At 42.2% G+C, this 24,793-nt stretch overlaps 1 protein-coding gene across 1 annotated transcript in view; it reads left to right on the top strand.

Annotated features, from left to right (window-relative positions):
- Nucleotides 1–24,793, top strand: part of SND1 (staphylococcal nuclease and tudor domain containing 1) — a 392,617-nt gene that overhangs the window by 139,913 nt on the left and 227,911 nt on the right. The window contains exon 11 of the mRNA XM_057731861.1: nucleotides 994–1,083. Coding sequence (XP_057587844.1) covers nucleotides 994–1,083 — 90 coding nt within the window. The remainder of the gene's footprint in view (nucleotides 1–993; nucleotides 1,084–24,793) is intronic.

Below are 24,793 nucleotides of genomic sequence, written 5' to 3'. Positions count from 1 at the left end.
CAGTGCTCCGTACCCTGTCTTCCCCCACCGTCCCAAACTTCTCGGGTTCCTGCTCTTTTATCCCCTCTATCCACTCCCTTGTCAGTTACTTTTAATTCATTTCTTAAACTGGTTCTCCTAGCTCTTAAGGTCATGTCAATTCCCAGTTCTACTGCCTTCATCTGGACCCTGTCTCATCATCTCAGTTATACTGCTCAGAGCCCCTCTTTTGGGGGGATTCTGGGCCCCAAGAAATAATGAAGGGATTGGTTGTATATTTGTGTGTTGAAATGCTGTTTATTCCTGCCTCTCTCCTTTTGTTTGTCTTGTTTTTTTCCCCAACTCTAATTTTCTTCTTAGTTCGTTCCTATCCTGCAAACTCATATTAAGTCCCACCTTGTCAATGAAACATCTCCTGATTATTTCTTTCTTTCCACTTCCCTGAATTGTAATAGCACTTTGTCCCTAGTCTATATCACATAATTTAGCACTTATTCAAAACTGCTTTGTGTTACTTCATATCTGTAGGATTTTTTTCTATTGTTGTTAGGTTACAAGGGTTTTAAGTCCAGGATTATAACAATACATTTACATAGTGCTTTGTCTGGGGCTAATAGTTGGTAGGTGCTTAATAAAGGCTTACAGAGGAATAGAATGAGATTTATAGTATATCTGTAAGTATTAGAAGGGCTCTAATACTCAGTGAGCTGCTTCTGTACTGCAGTTTATATAGCTTTTTCCCTGTTGATGAACGTTTAGGTTGTTCCAGTTGTGTAACCACTCCATTGCTTATTTTTGAGTCTATTTGAAAAAGATAATCTTGTTCCCTGTGAAGCATTTCAACCAAATACTTGTTAATTGTTTACTATATACCTCGCAATTACTCAATGTTTGTGATCTGGGAGACAGAACATATTTCAGGTGTATTGTCATTATCTTGTGCTTTTGGCTGTGTTCATATTGGTTTTTGCTTTGTTTTCCCATTTCTGATGTGGTATTTTATTTTGCTTTAAGGATAAGAACAAGAAACTACGTCCCCTCTATGACATTCCCTATATGTTTGAAGCACGGGAATTTCTGCGAAAGAAGCTTATTGGGAAAAAGGTAAGTGATGACAAAAGCGTATATGCAAGTGGTTGGGGGTTGTTTTAAGCTGGGCCCTTGTGGTGGAAGCCCAGAGACCAGCTGATGACTCCTCCAAGTCAAGTGGTATTACTTTGATATGAAAAGAGGCATGCCTCTGTCTCAGGAAGTGGTATCCCTTGGGAAAAGTTTAAAATTGGGGCCCTGACCACAGTGTGATTGCCAAGGCTCTCACGGCATGTTCTTTCCAGGGTCCAGGCTCAATTCCAGTTTCAATAATTGCATATTGCCCTGAGCTCCATCCACTTGGCTCTCTGCTTCTCTCCAGCCACCTCCATTAAAAGTCGGGGCTTTGGGATTTCTTAGTGAAAGAAGGTGGCTGCTTTTTTCTGCCTCCTCTATCTGAGGAGAAGCCTTCTGGAACCCTGGTTTCCACACGGTTCCTGGGGAGACTTTCTGGTATAGTGCAGTGGCTCAGAGGCCCTCAGAGGGCATTTCCTTGTGTTCTTAGAGCAGGATGTTCTGTGACCTGCTGCAGAACTTGCCCTTTTGGGACACTGATAATGAGCCTATGATCTTACCCTGATTTCCCCTGACCTCCCTGCCCTACATATCCCGGGCATTTCTTTGTGTCCTGGGAGATAGAGGAAACGAATAGAATAGTTCCTTCCCTAACTTGAAATCTCTTCAGGGAAGGACTGCGATTTATCTTCTCCTGACATTGCTTTGGTGGAGACTCTTCCAAGAAATGTTATGCTTTGGGCTAACTTTTATTGTAGGTTCGGAAAGGTAAGGTCATTGGGTTCTAAATCTGGCCTCAATGTGTTGAAGCCACGTTAGCTTTCTTTATCTACATGCAGGGTTTGAAGCGATTGCAGTTATGAGAGGTTTGTCAAAGTAGTGTAAAATAAATATGGTTATAACCCGTTTATTATGTACCAGAGTTGCTAGAATGATAAATTATCACAAGAGATTTTGAAGCTGGGCATAAGATGAAATTGCTAATTTTGAGGTAGAGAAACCAAACTGGATTCCCTAAAATGAGAATTAAATCTGCTCAGGTTCCTTGAGAGAATAGGCTCATTTGTCATTGTATAAAACTTGACAGAATGCTGTATTCATTCATGAAGTGTAGTGCAAATGATGACTGTAAGCCTCTTTCAATTTCTAGATCTCCTGTTATCTGATCGAATGTCTAACATCTCTGTTTCACCAAGTTGATACCATATCATGCATTTATTGGCTCATAAGCGGTGGCATAGAGACAAGCAAGGAATCCCCCCGCAAGTGTGCATTTCTATTGAAATCCATCCAAAATCCCACTGACAGGAGTGGCAGTGCGTTTGCTTCGTGCGCGGCCTGTTGTGTGGCGTATGTCACGGCATCCACCTCGTTCATCTGAATACTGCCCTTCCCTGACTCCGCTTCCTCTCTAGCAGCATAGATCACAGCTCAGGGTAGCAGCTGCTGAGTGGTTCTAGAAGGTTAGCCCAGACTTCCGCGCTCAAACACTACGTGCCTGCTGGGCCTTTGCAAAGTCCTGTGTCTCAGGATAAAAGGACTGACCTCTAGTGTCAGATATGGTGGCAATTCTTAAGCAATTAGGCTCCTTCTTGGTGGGAGAAGCCTCATTTACGGGTTCCTCTGCATCAGAGTTGATTGGAATCTCTTTGTGCTGAGCCCAAGTTTTGTCCCCCATGGTGACACTGTATAAATGATGAATACTGTATCCCTGTGCAGGGAGAAGGATGCAGCTCAGCTCTGCTGGGCTGGAGCATTCCTGATGCAAACTGCTTTTCCTGACTCACCACCTGAAACCACTCGCCTGTCTTCTGGGCCCATCAGTTGTGCCCGTGAACACCCATGTGCTCTGGAGTCTGGGAGCAGACAGGGCAGTGGCTGCCTCAGGGGGCTGGCTAGCACATCATCACACATTTCTGCCAATTCCCTTCAGACCTCTGCAGCTGTTCCTTGCGGCACATGGTGATTAAGAGGCACCGAGAGGGAGCGTGTGTGCCTGTGTGCACAAAAGCTGATTAGGACAGCCTGTCACAGCTTAAGCAAGATAATGGAGGTAAAAATCATCTTCTCTGCCCAGACTATTATTTGACCATCCCAGAGAGTCTATAATAAGACAGTTTGGAGGGGTTGCTAGAATGTCAAGATATAAGATTGAAGGTAAAGTGGTGAAGTGCTTTGTTAGATTCAGTGGCCTCCATTTCAGTGATGGAAATTCACTTTGGTTCACTCCCAAGATTTAATTCTGGCTAAGTGCCTTAACTGAAGTAACCAGGCACCTCTCTGAGCCTTGGTTTTAGCATTTGTGAACTGGGAATGTTATTTGCCTTTCCTCTCTTATGGATGAGAATCCAGGATAATACTAGTCATTCATGTGTTTCCAGGTACCTGTTAAGTTACATTGTTTTGTTTAATCATTTTGCTTGCATATAGAATCTAGCATAGCCTGACTTTTTTCAGGTCTGAGGTCAAGAGATGTGAATCAGTGTGCAACTGATTTGACTGCCATTGACCCCTTGCCCAGACTTGTTACCTGGTTCCCACTTCCACAAAATATCCGCTTGTGTTAGAGTGTGTCCTTGTGCGTGTGTGTTTTATCTGGTTTGAGGGAGAGGTAGAATATGTGTGTATCCTGGAAGAGTTTCAGAAGCTGTCTGAATTGCCATACCGCCTGGTAGAATGCCCTCCCCATCCCCTGTTTACCATCTGCCGTCTGTGCTTTCACTAAAATGTGACTAAAGAATATGCATGGAGGAGAGAACTGTCTTGCTAATTTCTTCTGGGTTTCTTCATGGGCCCAGTGTAGTGGACACATGGAATCCTTGGTGATTTCAGCATGTCCCTTGGTTTTCCAGAATAGCATCCTCAGTGTGAATAAGACAGTGAGATTGATGCCCTCCTAAGAGAGCCAGAGCTTCAGTCCTCTTGTGATAGCAGGAACAGTTTTTCTCTGTGTATATTTTTTTCCTTAATGTTTAGAGATGGTCAGCCCAAGGAAAGCAAGAGTTTGTGTGCCTAAGTCATTTTGCTCTCAGTGGAACAAGGTAATAATAGCTGGGATCTTCATTGGGAATTTCTCCCAGCTATTTCATAGAATCTCTAAATATTTTTTTATCTGTTTAATACAGCATTTACAAGTGACATATGAATCACTGTAACTCCTGTCCCTTAATTGAAGAATTTCTGTCACCATGGGAACCATTGTGTTCAAAGTTGCAACTTGTTTTGGAAAATTGAAATGGTGGATGCGATGAAATTCCAAGGCGTGATGAAGCTTCAGCCCTGGCAATAGATAGTCCAGGCTCTCCTGTCTCCAGAAACTCTTTCCCCCCAATGTGTCTATTCACTAAAGGTTTTGGCACTGTTTCCGTTGAATAAGTAAAGTTGGGGGATGAGGCTCACGGCTGACTCTGTATGGTTTTTGTGCCATTAAAGTTTGTTCTGAAAACTAGGCACTAAAAATTGGGTAATTCCATTGGTAAATGCAGACTTTGGGAAAGTTATCGGGCTATAAATTAGGGAATTATTTCTAATTCATATTGCTTTAAATTCTTTTTTGGAAACCTATTTTACTTGAGGGCTGTACCTTTGGGGGTGTGGAGCTCTTTGGGGTGCGTGTGAATGATTTGCATGTGTGCTGGACTTACAATTCCACCAGTTTCAAAACTGAACTCATGATAAATCTGGTCTCACTACCTAGAATGGTTGGTATCGTATGTAAATGATATTATCTCTCTTCTGGGTTAATGTGCTTTTATGAGCCAGGCTGGCAACGCAACCGCTGTTAATAGCCTTGTTTCTATGGGGTAAAATATTCTGAATGTCTAAATCAACTATAGAAGATACGGCTCATTTGTTTGGTGGTGGCTACCTGTGTGTGATTTTCATGCCATTCCAATATGTAGCATGAACTAAAGACTTCTGTTTTTTAAGGCACTTCATATAATGCTCATTTTAGCTTAAAGAGTTAGAGCCATCATTTATTGAGTTGTTTCTTCATGGAAAACACTGAATTTTGTTTTCACTTGATTTTGTTTAATTTTCATGTCCACCCTGAAAGATACGTGGATCATTCCTATTTTTATAGGCATAGGAACAAAGCTCATAGGAATTAGGTATCTTACCCCAGATGTCTATGCTTTTAGTCACAATTCGGAATTAAAGGGCATCTGGGAAGGCCGGCTTTCCTGTTGTGTGTACTGAATGCTGTGTTGAGAGCCAGGGTCAGGGTGCTCTCTGGGATATGTCAGTTCCTGTGTATAACACGCGGCCTGCCTGCTATGAGAAGTTGGTTCTCCTCAGCCGCGTCATCCTCGTCTGCAGATATCCGCAGGTGGTAAGAGCACCATGGATCAGCCCTCTGCATGCCTTCAGCCCTCTAGACATGATCTCATTAGTCTCTGAGCTGTCCCTGTGAAGTGATGTTTCATCAGATTGTTCTTCAGAGAAACCAGTGTCAGATTACGTGTTCTTCAGTTACCAAGACAATGTGAGGTCATAGGTAACAGCGCTAAGGCCACGTGGAGCTTGGTTTTCCTTTCTCGTCAATCTCTTGGTGGAGGTGAGGCTTCTGGGGGAAAGGAAAGGACAGGTCACTTTTTTATTTTTGTCTTGGGCCAGGGCCCGCCCAGGTGGAGGAGCACGCTCAGTGCTAGGGCCCCCGTGCGAGTTCTGGTCCCTGCAGGTGCCCGGTGTAGCCTTCCTCAGCCGAAATTGTGCTCCCCTCAGCCAGGGAGAGCTCTTCAAAGGCATGGAGCTTTTTTGAGGAGGATTCTTTCGCTCTTCTCACAGCCTGTATCACAGGGCTGTCCTGTTGCTTAGAAATACTTTTGCCATGTGTTACTTAATCCACTGTGTTAAAAGCACAAGGCTGGCAGTCTGGGGATTCTTGTTCTTAATTACCTCTAATGTATTTTCGTTTGGTTTTTATAAACAGTTCCTTTGTCATCTCCGCATTTTTCACTCCATATTAATGTGATTCACTCACGCTATGGAAAAGTCCTTTACATTAATGATCAAAACGGGCCCTAAGGTTGTGGATGCGTTGTGATTTAAATTGACAGGTTTACGCGAGGTTGCTTGTCTTTGCCTTCTCGGTGCCAGCTGTTACCATCAGTGTGGCTGCAAATTTTTTAAATAAATGGCTGAAGATATTCACCAAATCGAGAGATGTTTTGAAAGGCTCGTATTTTCTGACCATGCCTTTTCCGAGTAAGACATCCCCCACTTAGAGGGGACGGCAGTGTGTCAGTGTGCGCTGGAGACCAAGGGTCCTCTTAGCTGCTCTCGACCCCTCGGCCCGCCTCATCAGCTCCCTTGTCTGGTGAAGGTAATTACCAGAAAGGACTGTAGCGTGGCCTGTTCCTGGAAACTCAGTTTTTCTCAGCAAGGTAGTGCTCGCCCTGCTGCCACTGAAGAGCTCTTCTTGACAGGTTTTTGGTTTATCTGCAGACTGTGTGGAGTACCTCTGTGCTTTGGGGACCACCAGAGTGTTGCACTGAGCACATAGCTCTTTGGCGAAGTGTGGTATTTGTACAATGTATATTGTAATGCCTTCCTCGGAAAGGACCTCTTAGTTAAATGAAGAAACCAGGACTTTAAACCGCATTCCTGGAAATTTCTTCTGTATGCTCACCTGTGGGAAATGATATTTTTAGCTACCAGAATCCTCAAGATCTCCTGTCTCTGGGTACTGCTGGGCATTGCTTTGTTTGAAGACTTTCTTCCCTGGACTCCCAAGTTTCTCATGGACTCTGGTGAAAATCCTTACATTTATAACTGATTTTTGGTCAGCTTGTCTTAAGCCACCCACTCCTGATCTTTTCAGCTAGGATTCTCAAATGTCGTCCTTAGGGCTGGAACTTTCCATGCCTGTTCTCTGCAAACGGATTTTATTTTAGGGGGAGATTTGTGCTGAATCAGCTCAGCTGTGTTTGGGGGTAGGGAGAGAACGGGCTTTTTTTTCCTACTTTAAAAATAACCCTTATGTGCCAAAAACCCTATAAAATGTGCTGAATTGCGAATCCTCCAACTTCCTATACCTCCTGGTTTACAGCAAATAGATTCTCTTGAGCTTGGGCTCGATGATAGTGTATAGAATGTCTTATAGTGTGGAAGAGAGTAAAGTGAGACTGACCAGATGTGCTTAGTTGGGAAGGAAACCCAGCTCTTGCTATCTTTTCTCACAATATTTTTTTCTTTAGTAGTTTCATCTTACAAGGGTCTATATAGGGATAGCACATATAACTTCTCTAGTAAGAAGAAGTTTTTGATGTATTTGCAAAATAAGACTTCATTCAGAAGTAGTGAGTCCAGTTTTTAGGCACAGACTCTTTAGGGTTTCTTTCTATGGCCCCCGTTTTTGCTGTGTCCAGAAAGTTAGGCTGATATTGCCGGTTGCTTGAGCATTTCTTTCCCAAGGGCATGAACGAGTTGTGGGTGTACAAGAAGGTAGTAGGCACCATTGTCTGTTGGTTCTAAGGTGGAAATTCCTCCAGTTCCTCGCAGCTGGGTGACTGTAACTGGTGTCTTAGGGCTGCAGCTTCATAGTGGAGGGCATACAGTTGTGAGCTCAAAGGCTGTGTTAACATGCTCCTTGTTGTCACACATTTAAAATGTGCGTGAAGCTCTTTGTTCGTACTGAATCAAGTTCTTTTGTTGATACATGAAACTGCCTTCATGCTTTTACTTACTAGTTATCTTTTCTCTGGCAAATTTTCAGGTGTTCCTAAAGTGCTGCAATTCTACCCCATGAGGCTTGCTAGCTTGGATGATCTTTCCTGGTGTTTTCATGTGGATGGATATAGTGGGGTGAATAGTGTCCCCTCAAAATTCATGTCCTTTAGAACCTCAGAATGTGACCTTATCTGGAAATAGGGTCTTCACAGATGTAATGGGTTAAAATGGGATCCTGCCGGCTTATGGTGGGGTCTAAACCCAAAGACCTGCGCCCTCATCAGAAGTGCCCTCATCAGACAGAGAAGGAAGGACATGTGACAGTGGAGACGGAGACTGAAGTGATGCGGCTGTGGCAAGCTGTGGAATGCCAAGGAGACTGCCAGGAGCCACCAGTAGCTCGGAAGAGGCAAGGAAGGATTCTTCCCTAGAGCCTTCAGAGGGCACGTTGGCCCTGCCTACACCTTGAAAGGAAACTTGAAGCTTCCTGAATTGTTAGAATAAGTTTCTGTTGTAAGCCAACCGGTTTGTGGCTTTTGGGTTACAGCAACCCTAGGAGAGTAAAACGGTGGAAATGTAGGTTAGCAGCTTCATCTATCTGTCCAGTGGACTCTTGGCTGGAGTTCTCGTTTTTTGAGTTTTGCACAGGACGGGACGGTCTTGTCTTTCTGTATCTGTGTTTATTCTTCCCGTCATGACTCCTCCTGGGCTTTCGTGCCATCCCATCTCCACACCAGCTGACCGTTAGTACAGAGTAGTGAACTCCTGAGAGCACATTTCTAGTGTCGTCGGTAGGCTCACCCTCAGACTTCTGTCCCGTTTCCCGTCCTCGAAGCACGCGTGCTGATGTCCACTTCAGGGGGCTGCCCCGGCCACAGGGCCTCCATCACTTGGATTTTGGTCCTGAGTGTTTTGAAATGTGGCGCTCCCCAGGGGAACCCATTCCTGGCAGGAGCTTCTGAGGATCCATGCTCATCCCACTGGAGGCTGGTGAATAGGGCATTCGGAATAAACAGCAGGGGCCTGATCTGGAGCGCCCTGTGTAACGTGTCGCCCGCTTATGGTGTGTGCTGTGGGGAGCTCTGCGTGTGTTTCCTTCTGTAACTGTAGGAATCTCAGGTTTTGTCTTCCATCTGGTCTTTTTGGACTGGGTGATATTTCTGCACGTCTGCCTTCCCACCTCTTCTGACTGCAAAAAAGTGGGCTGGGCTGGTGAGCAGGTGGTCCTCTTCCAAAGACAAAGGTTGAGTAGGTTTATCCTTTTGGAGGACTCAGTCCCTAAAGCACTGATCATGCCTAATCACTTGATAGTATAAGAAGGCCAGAAGTGACAGCCTGGTGGTGACGTCAACTTACTTTTATTATTTGTTCAGCAAATATTTCTTGAGCAACTACTCCATACCACACCTTGTTCAGGACATTGGGGATTGAGCCGTACCAACACTTGTTCTCATGGAACTAATAGTTTATAAAAAGCACATGGCAATTGGGTACCTTTTTGGAGGTAAGATATGAATAAAATATCTGTCACAAGTTGCCTACAGTCTAACTGCGATAAGATTACCTCAAAATGTGTGAGATTGAATAAGAACAGATTTGAATAACTGAGATAACAAACGTGTCTCTTGGCAGGATTGGATTAATATTAATGTGAATTGTACAGATCATAGTTGCCTTTCAGAGGCAGGAGAGGTCACACCTGCTGTGTGACCTTATGTGCTTAATGGCTTCAGCTGCCTCTTACATATGAATATTTCACCCCTAACTTCTTTCTTTGCCTTAAGATCTGCTTCCAGCTGCTGAATGTTGGATACCCAAATACAGATGCCAGTAGATAGCTGTCATCTATTATGTCTAAAATGTAGTTCTTGGCTTCCATATGATTTTCTTCCCTGCCCACAGACTGCCTTGAGTACCTTTGTTGTTGGTCTTAAATAATGTCACCACCCACCCGTTATCCCAAACTGTAGTATGAGCAATCTCCCCATCGCAGTATCACCTGATTCTGCTGTAGTCACCCCTTCCAGATCTTCCTTCTCACAGTATTACCCGTGGCTGCCAGTCCATATGCTCCTTACCTCTCAATCACTGCAACTCCATCTTAAGTAGTTCTGCTCCTTCTAGTCTCTGCCAGCTTTCATATTGCTGTCAGAATCACTTTCTATATGCACAGTCATGGTCATCTCACAGACTCTGGTGACACCCAGATGCCTGCAGAAAAGCATTTGACTTCTTAAATGAAGATAAAGGAAAGCTGGTTGAATATAAAACACAATGTCATTTAAGGAAGTTGTTTCCATTTCCAGTCCTGTGTCCTACTCTACCCTCCATATGATACATCACAAAGAACTTCTCACCCTTGTGTCGACATGCCAAGCCCTTTCACAGCTTTCTTGCCTTCACACTTCTTTTTCTGTAAGAATCTTAGCACGGTTCTGTATTCCTGGCTCCCCATGTAATGTCGGGGGCTGTCTGTCCTCTTACTCCCCCGTGCCCATTTCTGGAATATCCATTCCCACGTCGGACCTCCCTCCCTCATCCCTACAGGGCAAAGAGCCTGTCTGACCCTGTCTTCAGCTCTCAGCTCCTGGTGTCAGGAATCAGATCAGGATCCCCCAGTAAGTCTTTACAGAAGCGGTGGGATCTGTCCTCTATCTGGCAGTTCTTAAGAATGATCAGGATGTCTTTGGATATAGAGAAGGGATGTAGAAAGCTCATCACATAACTCTAAGCTGGGCAGATGGTTTTCCTGTCACCTGTCTTCTCTAATTTCCTCATACTGATACAGACCTCGAGCCTCACTTCAACGAGACTTTAGGCATAGCTCTGTCTGACAAATAGAAACCAAGGCCTGAAAAATAGGTAGGATAAGGATGTTTTTGTTTTTCTGGATGTGAGTTACGGTTATGAACTAATCCCCCCACCACTGGCAGCGTGCTGGGTGCCTGCGAGGCCCCCCTCTCTGTGGGCTTTTTGCAAGGCAGCCCAGGCAGCCACTCCTTAGTGCGGGAAGTCGACTTTGGGGATATTTCTGCATCTTTTTTGAAAATGGACAGCATTTGTAATTTGTTCTCTTGAAAAATGATGTTTGACAGGGATTTCCTCAACTAGCAGGCAGTAAGTCAATGTTTTTCCCTTGAATCCTTCATTATGATTTTAAACCTCTAGGTTACAGACGTTTGATGGCCCCTGACTGCTCCCTGCCGTTTGGACGTGGGCTTCATAATGTCCGTCTTCTCCAACAATAGTCCACACAAACTGGAAGTAAATAAGTCCCTGGCTGGCTCCACTTGGCCATTTCTGTGATGTGTGGGGTACCTTTTAGCTTGGCAGATTGCTGCTGAGCTCGGGCAGGAGGGGCTCATTGAGCATTGCGCAAGGCCCAGTCTCTGCAGCCTGTAAACCTCTGATACCCCTTTATGCAAAAAGAGGGAGGGGGAGGGAGGAACAGAAGTGAATGTAAAGAAAGGAGGAGAGGGGGGAAGTAAATAGCAGAGTGACCTGGGCCCTGATTAGAAATTGGTTGAACATTTTGGTGAAATGTTGCCACATGTCACTGCAGAGCTGGGGAAGCTTTTTTACTTTCCTGGTGAGTCTTAAGAGCTGAGAGATGCAGCCCTCACCATGCATTCATGCCACCTCTGTTTCCTCATCTGTAAAATGGACCTGTTACTTTGACAGCTGTCACTCCTCAGGTGTGCCGCTGGTATAGAGAGAGGATGGAATAACTGCGTTAGGAATAACTTTTGGATAGGGCACGAAGGATGGAACCTTGTAAGTTCCTAGGATGGAAATAGAAACTAGCACCTCAAATGCAGACCTGCAGCCTTGCCCACAATTGTCAGCGCACATTACAATGAAGAGGTAGGGCATTTCTGTGACCTCAGAGGCTAGAAGATACACAGCTAAAGATTGTGTATGTTCAAATTCTTACACTTGGGTTGAGTTTATTTCTTGCAGTCTGCCTTATTTTCTTGATTTGTAAAATACAAAGGAATCTGTTCTTGTAAGATCTTATTAAAGAATCCAGAAAGGGTCAGTCACTCACCCTGGCATCTCTGACCAGACTCTCTGACGTAACAGACATCTACCAATCACTGTGTAGTTTTCCTTGTAGTCACTCTGGGGAGGGTAGGCCGATTCCCCTTGCCTGGGCTGAAAGTGGGAAAACTCCGGTGCCTGGAGCCAAGGGACCTGAAGTACATCTAGTCCTTGTTCACCTAACTCCATGACCTTGGATGATGGTTCCTTTTATTTCCTTAATTTCCTTGTTGGTAAAAGGGGAGTGAATTTTTTTGCCCTGTTTTTGCTGAATTGATCTACCTGATCCTTTTACAATTCTGTGAGTTTAATCTTTTGACGCCAAAGATTTTTTATTTTAAATAACAGTGAGTGTGAATAGCTGTGGTAGCCAGAACACAAGATCTGAGGGGTATGTTTGCATATGTTGAGTATAAATCTCCAGCACCTTTATGGTGTGGCTTTAATTATCTTTTACCTATCAGATTCCTACCTCCCCAAGAGAAAGCTAGGAGATTGAATTCATTCTTTTCCCACTGTGCTTATGTGACTGAGTTATGGTCAGAGTATCTTTTATATCTTTTCATCTGAAATTTAAACTGTTAGGGTTGGGGTCATAATCAAGTTTCCCGTTGGGGCAGGGACCTCTTTTTCTCCCTTTTCTGGGACCTCTGTCTTAAGATGATGTTCTCCCATTGGGGGGCTGGTGTTTTGTTTCTCTCCATCACTCATCATTTTGCTACATTTTGAAATAATGGCTTTGGAAACCAAATGCATCAGAATGATTGACTCCTTGAGGCGGCCGGGAGCCTTTTCACATTTTCCGCTAGTTTCTCCTCTTGCCAGTGGTGCTGCCAGCTGTGTGGAAGAAAAGCTGCGTGCGGTTTGAACTCCCCAGTGTGGGAGACTTTCTGAAGATGAAAGACAAAGATGAGTCGCCTTGCGGATCTTCAGTGCTTCTGGTTTGGTGGTCGCTAATCATAGCTTTCCAAAGGGAAAATGGTAATAAGATCACTAAGTCTAGGTAGATTTATTACGTCTCTCACCGTTGAGAGAGCGAACAGGGAACTGGTAGTCTCTCATACCTCCTCCTGTACAGACACATCTCCCCATATCTTTCCTTCTGTCTCTCTAACCTTCTAGTGGTTTTCCTTCCTTTTCCCTCCCATCCCTCTGCTTTGCATTCTCCATCCCCCTCCTCTAAGGTGCTCAGACCTGTAACACGAACACCTTCAAAATTCCAAGCTTATAGTAGCTCTCATTTTCCAATACACACGCCCCATCTGCCATAGTGTCTGACTTGGCCGTTGCACTGGATCCCTGGGACCTTTCTGGCCTCAAGAGGAAAAAAGTGATTTGCTAAATGTCATCTTTTCTTGTTTCTGTTCTTCCTCCCAGCAGCGTGGAGTTTGGTCCATGACCAAAGCTGACAAAGCTTCAGCTTCTCCCTGAACAAGGTCCTCTTGGTTTGCTTGGCGGTTCCAGTTTCTCTTTGGGCTTGGACTGTCTCAGATGAACACAGAATTTGACAAGCTAGATGATGCTGTGAAACATTTTAAACTGTCTGTCTGCTTTAACTGTCACTTCTCCTGTTTTTGGAAAATGGAAAACATGGATGCTGAAGAAACTGTTGGTCACCGCTTTTGGTCTGGATTCCCTTCCCTGGGAAATTGTAGACGGTGGGCCAGGGTGTGTGTGTCCTTACTAGGTGCCCTGGTGATATGTCAGCTTGATGGTGCCCTAAGCACACGACCTTGTGGGGTGTTACACATTGTACTCGCTAAGAATAACTGTTTGGATGACACTGGGACCTGCTTCCAGTCTGTGGCAAGGGTGTTTGCCTTGCATGGTCTGCCTTCCTGGAATTGACATTCATATTTGTTCCTTCCTTGACTCCAAGTCACTATCCCTGTCCTCCACCCCTGTGTGTCCAGGTTGATGTTTTGGGGGTTCTTGTTTCTTCCTTTTCTTGGGGAGATTTCTCTCTGCATTGATATGTATCTATGGAGAGGCAAAGATACTTTTCCTTACAGAATTTTTTAAATTTAATTTTTAAACAGCCAGGAAGACATAATTTGAAACATTTTTTTTTTTTGGTTGTTTTATATAACATAGCATGTTCTTTACTTCTTTAAAAAAATAGATGGAGGTGTCATTTTTAGAAAGGACATATATGGATAAAGCACTGCATCTTTTTTTATTTTCTCCTAAAGATTTTCAAAGTCAAATCAAGAAACGAAATCCTTTCTGTTGTTTCATTTGCTGAAACAGACATTTTGAAGTCGTTTGGCAGGAAAGCCAATATGGAAACAGGATATTTTTGACAAACTGTTGTGTAAAACAGGCAGATATTTAAGTTAGTGAAAATATCTTTTAGATATCTTTATTTGCTAGGAAACCAATAACACTGTTTTAAGTGTTTCTCGAGTGTGTGAGCGTGCGGGGCTGCGGGGCGGCACACGCTTGTGCTTACTTTTTGTTAATTATTTGAGTAGGTAATACATCCACTTGGTTCAAAACTCAAATGCTGATCAAGGCTCTGTGATGGAAGAGCTCCTTCTACCCTGGTCCTTCACCTCCTCAGAAGTAGCTAGTACTATCATTTCCCTGTAACTCTTCCCAGACATATTTCAGGCCTGTATAGACAGATGTGTTTGTGGGTGGATATTCTTCAAATACTAGTATCATAAATAGTTAAAATTTCGTATGTATTACCAAATCTGGTACCTTTGCATTTGTATTTCATTTTTATGTGCTTAAAAGTACTGAAGAGTTGTTGTTTTCAGCCTGGTTTTCTCTGTGACCATAATTTTCCTACTTGAAAATGTAATTATGAATTCTGCTAATATTGGTGATAGTGTCCATTCTGTCCTTGTTTATGATAGTGTATTTCTGCTGTTTTGCTATAAATAACATGTACTGCCTGTTTTGTCAGTGACAAAAGCAACACTTGCTCATTCTAAAAGAAATATTTTTTTTGTTTTTTTTTTGTTTTGTTTTGTTTTGTTTTTTGTGGCACACGGGCTTAGTTGCTCCGCAGCATGTGGGATCTTCCTGGAGCTGGGATCGAACCCGTGACCTCTGTCTGCATTGGCAGGCGGATTCTTAACCACTGCGCCACCTAGGAAGCCCATAAAAGAAATATTTTTGAAAGAAAAGTTAAAGCAAAAAGAAACTACCACCCAGGGGTAGCATCTGTTAATACTTGAGTGTGTATTATTCCAATCTTCCTTATATGCATTTGGGTATTTGCATAATTTTCAACTTAGCTAATAATTATATGGTACTTAGTGTTTTGTAACCTTCAATATGATGGCTTCCCTGTGTCATAAAATAGCCTTCTACATGAGGTACTTTTATCATTTAATATCGAGTGAGTATTTAATCAATATCCTATTTTTGGCTATTTGTCGTGGTTTAGCACGTGGGCTTTTGCAACCAAGTAGACATGGGTTTGAATCTCTGGAGTAGCATTATCTGATTCAGGCCTGTCACGAGTATTAAATGAGGTAATATATGGAAAGCACTTAGTGCAGTGCTCGGCACATTGTAAGAGCTCAATCGATAATAGCAAACTACTGAGTCAGGGCTTAGGAAAATTAAGAACAGCGAGCAGTATATGATATGACACATAAAATGTGAACTTGTTCTATTCTGTATCCTGATAAGGTTGAAAGAGAAAAAGGGAAGACGGCCGTCATTTTATTTTCTTCAGCCTCTGTTGCTTTTAAGACCAGTCTAACAAGGTGACAGTCTATTGCTTGCCCTTCTTAAGAAAACCTTTTTCATTCCCAAGTGCTCCGTGGCCCTGACTTGAATACGCCTGACTCCAAGAGGAAGTGGAAGTGGGGCTGGGAAGCGAGAGCTTGGAGAGAACTCTTAACATCCAGTTTGCTTCTTTTCTGAGATTCCTGGTACATTTTTTATAGCTTGATGGAGTTTCCATGGGAACTGGTGGGCGAACTGATGAGAACTTAATTTACCGTGACCCATAGTAAGCTAAATAAAGGCCAAAGTATGCCCCATCTAGCATTTTTTTTAACACCCAGTTTCTCTGAAAGTCTCAAACCTAAAGCCCCAAATTGAAGTCTCTGTCTCCTGAACTTACCTATCCAACAAGCACAGATGTTTAATCATCAGTTAAAATAAATGTTGGATGTCCTGCTTTTCAACTCCCAAATGAACACTCGGTTAATCCAGCATTTCAAAATATTATTGCCACTTTGATTTACTTTTACAAGGTCAATTCAGAGATTGATTACATTTGAGGTAATACTATGAAGTGGGTTTATTTCTAATCCCATAGGTGGAATGTTTTGTTTAAAGTGCTTCACTGATACTTCAGGTGAGAGATTTGTTATGATTTGTGTTATAGAATGCTGATTCTTGGTTGCTCACAGCAATTAATGATTTATGCTGGTACTAAATAAGAGGTATATTGAGGACAAAACGATGTAGATTAAAAAATGTAGATTAACTGGTTATGCAGTTAGTGTTATATTGTCATTTCTCCATAGTGTTACCCTTAAGGTTTCCACTGATTCTAAATGGTGTCCTTTTTTTAACAGTGAAGTGCATCTTAACCAAAATTGATTGAAATGAGTTAGGCCAAGTACATTCTTAGGACTGTTGTCATTTGCTGGCCCCCCTAATTAGCCAGTTCTTCTAAGGACTAAACCAGTTTTATTGTACTTATTTTTTTCTGTGACTTAACACAAATTTACTGTCTTGCAGTTTAAAGGTCAGAAACCTGACGTGGGTCTCATGGGGCTAAAACCCAGGTGTTGGCCATGCTGTGTTCCTTCTGGAAGCTTTAAGGGAAAATCTCTTCCCTTGCCTTTTCAAGCTTCCTGAGACTGCATTCCTTGGCTCGTGGGTCCCTCCCTCCATCTTCGAAGCCAGCAGTGTGGCGTCTTTCTGACCTTTCTGTAGGACTAAACCGATTTAGCTTCAGGATTCACTTTGGCTCTATAGCCTATGAAGCCTATGATGTAAGTCCTGATTGTCATCCTTTTTCATTGTGCTGGTTTTGTCATCACTCTAGTAGAGGTAGCATTCCCACTGCTAGGAAAAGATTAAGAATTCCTGTGCAGTTTCCACAGATACAAATCTCCTTATGCATTCCCATTTCCGTTTTATCTTTCTGAGCAATGGAGTGTCTTCATTTCAAGTAGTTCTAGTCATCTTGCTACTATCAACCATCTTATATCCGTAGTTCTTTACTTTGGAAAGCTTTACAGACCTCAGTCTTGACCTTTCTTCTTTGGGAGGGACCGCATTGACTTCCTTCTTAGTTAAGTATTTGCCACATATTATGTCTGGTTTTTGGAATGTTATACATGGTTACTATAAATCTGTAAGTTACTTTTGAAAATAGGGAAGTGGGAACATGTGAGCACTGAGTAAAATTTTGTCACTTGATTCCAAGCCTTCTGGAGAATTGGAGCCAGGGAATCAAGTCTCCCCTATTATCAGTGACACACAGGTTATGCTTTTTACGGTATGACTATTGTCTACCTTAGACCACATCTTAACTGTGATGATCTTTTTTTTCCTTCTGTGGTTTTTTGTTTCCTGAGTATAAAATCAATGTATGTTTGTTATATTAAGTTTGGAAAGTATGAAGGAAAATTAAATCAAAGCACTGTTAACATTTTGAGATATTTCCTTTGATTCAAATATAAACATAAGTAAATGTGTGTCCTTATTTTTTCAATTGGCAGCATAACCTGAACAGTTCCTCACATCCTTAAATGAAATTTTGTAAAGTAATAATTCCAGTGGCTGTGTGATTTTATTCCATGATTGTATGATAATTTATTTCACCAATTTGTGTTCGTCTTAATTTTTTTGAACTATGGTACTGTGGCTTTATTTTATTTTGATAAACATGCCATACTGTATTATCAGCTAGATCCACTGAGCATACAAAATCAGGCTTCTAGATGTGGGAGGGTCTAAAGTTTAGAAGCGGTAAGGGCAAAAAAGCTTCTATTTATGTATAATTTATGTGTAATTTGTGTATAATAAGCCTGTTAGTTGATGTTGAGTGCTTTTTTTTACACAGAATTTGGTCATTTAAGAAGTATCATAACACGCCCCCCCCCCAAGTCCCATATATTTTCTCCCATTTAAAAAGTCCAGTTTTTGTTTTTTGAGGTTTTAATTCTCTAATTTAAAATTTTAATTTTATTCTTTTTCTCCATGAATTCCATTTAGTCTAGTTCTTAATGCTTAATTTTAACCTCCCATTATTCCCTTAGTTATTTTAAAGCAACATAGCAACAAAATAGTTTCTTTGTATTTGTATTTTTGATTTTGTTGTAGATCAGCAGGAGAGATCTCAGTAAGCAGGATAGTTTTGGAGAGAACCAGAGACAATAAGGAAGTTGGGAGTCTGTCTCAGCCTTCTCATGTATTAACCCTTCAGCTACGCAAGGTAGCATGTATTTAAGGGTAGCTTCTAAAAGGGTAGCTTCTCAGACTTGGAAGACTTTGGGCTCTTAGACTGTAAATCTCTCTAGGCATATAATAGACTTAATTTACAGAAGTGACTTTTTATTGCGGGTTATTATTCTTATAATTTCAAATTGTATTCTGATATTTAGGATCTAGTAGTTGTAACTCTTTCTTTGAATTGCTGTTGAAATTTGGGTAATTCACTTAACTCCTCTGAATCTGTTTTTTCTTATATAGTGTGTATGCTTGACCTAGATAATAACTGTGATCGCTTTCATTTGATTTTTTTTAAAAATTTATTTTATTTTTGGCTGCGTTGGTCTTTGTTGGTACGTGCAGGCTTTCTTTAGTTGTGAGCAGGGGCTACTCTTTGTCGCAGTGCACAGGCTTTGCATTGCGGTGGCTTCTCTTCTAGAGCACGGGGTCTAGGCGCGTGGGCTTCGGTAGTTGTGGTACATGGACTCAGTAGTTATGGCACACAGGCTTAGTTGCTCTGTGGCATGTGAGATCTTCCCGGACCAGGGATTGAACCTGTGTCCCCTGCATTGGTAGGTGGATTCTTAACCACTGTGCCACCAGGGAAGCCCCTGAATACAATTATTCAGTTTACTTTATCCCTTAAAAGCTCAGCTAACTAGGAGTTGGAATAAAAAAAAACTTTATATAGTAATAAATTTTAACTTAATCATTAAAAAGTAACTTACTACTGAGATATATTTTGCATTTTCAGTCTTTGTAACCTGGCCTATTCCAATTTGTATGAGTTTGCCATTTTGTATTGCAGAAGAGACCCTTCTTGCATACTTTCTGAACAGATTATTTAATCTTTCTGAATAACTATTATGTTGTAGATGTTATTAATGTGACTCCCCCTGCTCCACAGCCCAGCCACCTCTAAGCAGCTAAAATACAATCTCACAATGTTCAAGAGAAGCAAAAATGTATATATATATTTTTTTTTTTAAAAAAAGCTCTCATAGATCGATTACTGATATATTGTAGAATTATTAAAAATTGGTTATATTTATTCTTTTCGGGTTTTGGAGTTGCTTTTTAGATCAATACCAGTTAATTCTTCTGTGTTCTCCCCATTTGCTCCAGATCACGGTATCTCTAACATGCCTATAATTTCCTCTTACCTATGGGATGCTTTTCTAGACTTTTGAACCCCATATAGATCATTGAATAGTTTAGTGATTTAATTGCTGTATTATGTTTGTTGTGATATTTACTCACAGGAATTTTATCAGATGTCACTAATAGAATGTTCATTTTATTAAATATTTCAATTTATAACCTATCAATTACAGCCATTTGTTATGCAGGTTCTATTTATAAGGGCGTCACTTCATTTGATTTAAACATGCCTATGCATCTTGGTTTATCTTTTACAGAGAAAATAGACAATATATTATGGACCCATCCTTCCTTTTTCACCTGGTTAACTTGAGATTTCGTTGTTATTTTTTCATATATTTTATATGCTTTACTGTTCTGTTGAATGTCATTCATATATATGAAGTTTAGCATGTATTTATAGCAGTTTTGCTTGCTCTTTTTCTAATACAGTAAGTTTGATTTCTGTATCCTACACCTGCTGGTTCTGAAATGTACTGAATGAAATGAAATGTTTGGGCTTCAGACCATTCTTTTGCGATTGTTCGAGAAATGTCTCCTTAGGGTAGTTTGCATAAAGACCTTGGCCAGTGATTGCAAAAAACCCTTGGCTATAGATGGAAACCTTAGTAGTTGTTCTCTAGTATTTGGAGGTTGGTAGTATTTTCTGATTCAGGTGGTTGTATCAGGATTCTGCTTATACTCACTGGGCATTTTCTCGTTATCCTCTAGAGCTGCTTGAAGTTTTGGCTTTAAGTTCCTTCCCACAGAGTTGTCTAAACTTCTGTGGTAATTCTACAGTGGCAGAATATTGTTAAATATCCTCACTATATTCTTAGGCTGGTCTTTTGAAGAGCAGATTAATAAATTTATAGCTCAGTTACGTAATGAGTAAACCAGTTTTCCTATTTTGAGATATGTGCAAAAAGACGTGGAGACTTTTCTTTAGCAACAGAAGAATAAAAAAATATTTCCATGCTAAATTATGGAGGAGGGCTCATTGGGTCTTTCTGTTTCTCCCTTTCCTTCTGTGCTGTAGAAAAATTTATCGTTCATTTTCCACTGTGGAATTGGTGCAGGCAGGAGAGGAACTGGGTCAGCTGGTGTGCAGACCATCACATAGAAATGCGCACACATGACACGTCAGGGAGAGATGCATTGCTGTGGATACCAAGGATGAGTTCAAACAGGCTAAGTAATGAAGATATGAGGATCCTTGAAACCGGAGTTACAGTCTGGTTCATTGTGAGTGAGTGTGTGCAAGGAAACTGGGAAGCACATGCAGCCAGTGGGAGGGTTAAAGCCTTACAGGGATTGTTTTTTTGTTTGTTTTTTGGGGTGTGTTTTTTTGTTTGCTTGTTTGTTTTTGGCTGCACTCGAGCAGGGACTCTTCGTTGCGGTGTGCAGGCTTCTCAGTGCGTGGTGACTTCTTATTGCAGAGCATAGCTTCTAGGCGCGCGGGCTCAGTCGTTAACAGTATACAGGCTCTAGGGCATGCGGGCTTCAGTAGTTGTGGCCTGTGGGCTCTAGAGCACAGGCTCAGTAGTTGTGGTACACAGGCTTAGTTGCCCTGTGGCATGTGGGATCTTCCTGGACCAGGGATGGAACCCATGTCCCCTACATTGGCAGGTGGTTTCTTAACCACTGCACCACCAGGGAAGTCTTAGGGATTGTATATTTTGGAAGAATATTTCCATAGATGGTATCTGTATCATTTTTGGCATTCTAAACAGTGCCTCTGTTTGTCCTGAGCACAAGACCTGTTGGGAGGAAGTTTGCTTTCCTCTGAAGTGGCTGGTTGGCCGGTTATTTGAAGCATCCCCCTGAAAGATTTCTTCTTCCTCTTTATGAGAAAGTGGGTTTTTTTTTTTTTTTTTTTAATGGATTTGGTTGAGTTTCTCTGAACTGGGCAGGTTGGGATGTTCAAATATTTCCCGTATGTGGTTTGACTCCGATGGCTTAGTTATGTTATAATAGTAGCTCTTCTGCACATGGCATCAGCTGCTCTCCGCTGATTCTCAGGGTACTTTTTCTTGTTATAAAAAATTATTTTTATCATTATAATGAGATTTTATTAAAATGGTTCTCAGTGCACTTTCTGGCTGCAGTCTCAAAAGTGTATTTTCGTGGATAAACACAATATGCTCTATGCATACACTCTGTACACTCTGCCGTAGAAGGAAACGAAGTGCTGACATATGGAACAACCTGGGTGGACCTGAAAGCATTGTACCATGTGAAAGATGTGAGACACTTACTGTATGTTTCCATTTAAAGGAAGTGCCCCAAACAGGCAAATGGAAAGAGCCAGCAAGTAGATTGGTGGTTGCCAGGGGATAGCAAATGAGTGCTCAATGGGTAAAGGATTTCTTTAGGGTGATGCAAGTATTCTGGAATTAAAATGGTGGTGGTTGCACAGCACTGTGGTTTTACTAAAACTTACTAAATTGGTATACTTTTGACTGTTGTCGACTGTTGACGGGATGGCTGCAAATGAACGACAAGGAGTACTTGGTGTTTCTCTCTCTCTTTTTTTTAAAGCATTCTCTTTTTTGTTTTGTTTTTTATAAACTTATTTATTTATTGCCTGCGTTGAGTCTTCGTTGCTGCACACGGGCTTTCTCTAGTTGCTGCGAGCGGGGGCTGCTCTTCATTGTGGTGCACAGGCTCCTCATTGTAGCGGCTTCTCTTGTTGTGGCGCACGGGCCCAGGCACGTGGGCTTCAATAGTTGCGGCACATGGGCTCAATAGTTGTGGCTCACGGGCTCTAGAGCACAGGCTCAGTAGTTGTGGCGCATGGGCTTCGTTGCTCCGTGGCATGTGGAATCTTCCCAGAGCAGGGCTCGAACCCGTGTCCCCTGCATTGGCAGGCGGATTCTTAACCACTGCACCACCTAGGAAGTCCCTGGTGTTTCTTGATGTTATTGCTGGTTGGCACCTTACCCAGTGAGTTAAATGGTGGGTGAGCGTGGGGATGGGGGTGGCAGCTGAAATGTGCGAGGAGTCCCCTCATTAAGGGAAGCAGCTACTTGTCTAGCGATTTGCTAATTCATAGAAAGTGCTGTTGGACAATTACCTTTATGTTCTCGTTATTAATGGGAAAACAAGGTGTTTGGTTCACAAGCTTGATTGATTTCACATTTGTGTGTTCACTTTCTTTTACCTAAAACGGTAATAGCAGGTTTTGAAAATCTGCTTTCCTTCTTTTGGGAAACTAGTTCCCAATGTGTTGACTAGGTGTGGATAATAAGCCTTATATTTTGAGATTCTCTGGTATATACAAACAGGAGTGTATGAGTTAGAGTTCTACTAATAGGAGCAGTGACTGTGGAGGCAGTTTATTGGTAGAGAAGACGTATTTTACCATATTTAATTATCTCCAGATTATCTGCTGCTGTGAGACAGTGTTCCATCACCACCAGTTCTTGACTTATGATGTCATACCCTTTGCTAGTCTGTGCATTATGTTGGAGCTATAAATGGAAACCCCACGGGTTGTCATCAGTCTTTATTGACTGTACTATGGTGATTAAGGGAGACAGAATGAATTCAGTTTATCAGTGGGAAGTCTGGGTTCCTTGTCTACTCTGCTAATGGGAAACACGATCACAGGGCATGGATTGGGTTGGGGAACAGCCCTTCAATTAGTAGCTCTTGGACTTAGAAGTAAAGGAAGAACAGCAGGGGAGTCTAATGGAAAATGTTGGGGCTTAGTCGGTGGTCAGTTGGCAAAGTAATGTCTTATGTCCTGCATCCTATGCAGCATGGCGTAGCTGCCTCAGCTATGTGAAGCACTGCAGCTGGTTACAGCAAACGTCGACTAGTAGCATCAGACTTGTCAGTGATGGGCATGCCAAAATGCAGTTTCTTGTTACGTGACAAGTAGGGGAAACATATGGGAGGCAGGTGGTGGTGGTGGCAGCATTATCAGCACACAGTGAGACTGGCAGTTCATTTGCAGATAGTGGTGCCCACCTGCCATGGAAACAGTGCTCCACTGGACACCCGGAAGTGTCCTTCTAACAATGTTTAGCCGGTCCTGTGTAAGCCTTATTGGTTGGCAGATAGTACTAAGTGGTGACCCTGGCCTCATCCTGGGAACTAGTCTTATGAACTAGATATTCAACATTGAAGTCTCTGGCTGTGAGGAGGCCAGTTTTTTTTGTTTTGTTTTTTTTTAGTAAAAGCACATGTTTCCATTGTATATTTTATTCCAGCTACCACTTGTTTATATTTTTAACTTAATCATATTTTCTTCTCCAAATGTAATTTTTTAAAAAATTTGTCTATTATTGGCTGTGTTGTGTCTTCATTGCTGTGTGGGCTTTCTCTGGTTGTGGCGAGCAGGGGCTAGTCTTCACTGCGGTGCACGGGCTTCTTACTGCAGTGGCTCCTCTTATTTCAGGGCACGGACTCTAGGTGTGTGGGCTTCAGTGGTTGTGGCACATGGACCCAGTAGTTGTGGCTCAAGGGCTCTAGAGCGCAGGCTCAGTAGTTGTGGCGCACGGGCTTAGTTGCTCTGTGGCATGTGGGATCTTCCGAGACCAGGAATTGAACCTGTGTCCCCTGTATTGGCAGGCGGATTCTTAATCACTGTGCCACCAGGGGGGTTCCCCCAAGTGTAATTTTAAAATCTTAAAAATTTATGGTGTGATGAGTTGAACATACCCCATTAATAGTACCTTTGAAGGTAAGCCCTCCTAACAGTGATAACTAAGTTCCACCATATTGTTTCTGTGTGTGTCCCTGAATTCCCCCAAATAAGATTATAGCTACCATTGTGCATTTGCTTTTTAGCATTTGAGCATGTTGTCATAGCAGAGTATATAGATCTCCCTTGTTTTCAGCAGCTACAGCATATTTATTGAGACATGCTTGTAATACAGACGGAAAAAATTGCAGTGGTCACTGCCAACTTGGGCTAGTGTGAGAGTTAGATCACAACTTGTAATTATGCATTTGTGTTAAACTACCATGAATGCAAAGGACAGAATGCGTATACATACATCTTTGTTTCTATAGGCTAAATTCCTTGAAGTGGAATTGCGAGGTCAAAAGACATCCACATATTAAATGTTAGTACGATTGCCAGTTTGACCTCAAAAGTTGTACCAATTTAGGTTCCTGCCAACAGTAAAAATGCCCCTTAGAGAAGCATATGAAAACGGAATGTTCATTAGATAAGAGCATGGGCAACAGTGATTAAATTCAACTGAAGAGCCCGATCGAGGTGGGAAATTATGGTAGGATGCAATAAAAAGTTCCCCAAAAGTGTAGATCTACACATGACAGATCTCCACGGAGGACTATTCCTTGTGGAGGGAATGTGTCAGTGCATAAGGCTTCCAAAATTATGTGACAATTTTATAGTAAGTCAGTGAGCTGTAGGCTACTCTGTCCCATTCTACAGCTTCCTCTGAGAAATGGTGAAGCACATACATCT

The sequence above is a fragment of the Hippopotamus amphibius genome, chromosome 4 (genome assembly GCF_030028045.1).
Source record: "Hippopotamus amphibius kiboko isolate mHipAmp2 chromosome 4, mHipAmp2.hap2, whole genome shotgun sequence".
Taxonomy (NCBI): domain Eukaryota; kingdom Metazoa; phylum Chordata; class Mammalia; order Artiodactyla; family Hippopotamidae; genus Hippopotamus; species Hippopotamus amphibius.
The sequence above is the reverse complement of the archived record's forward strand: the minus strand, read 5'-3'. Positions and strand labels throughout refer to the sequence as shown.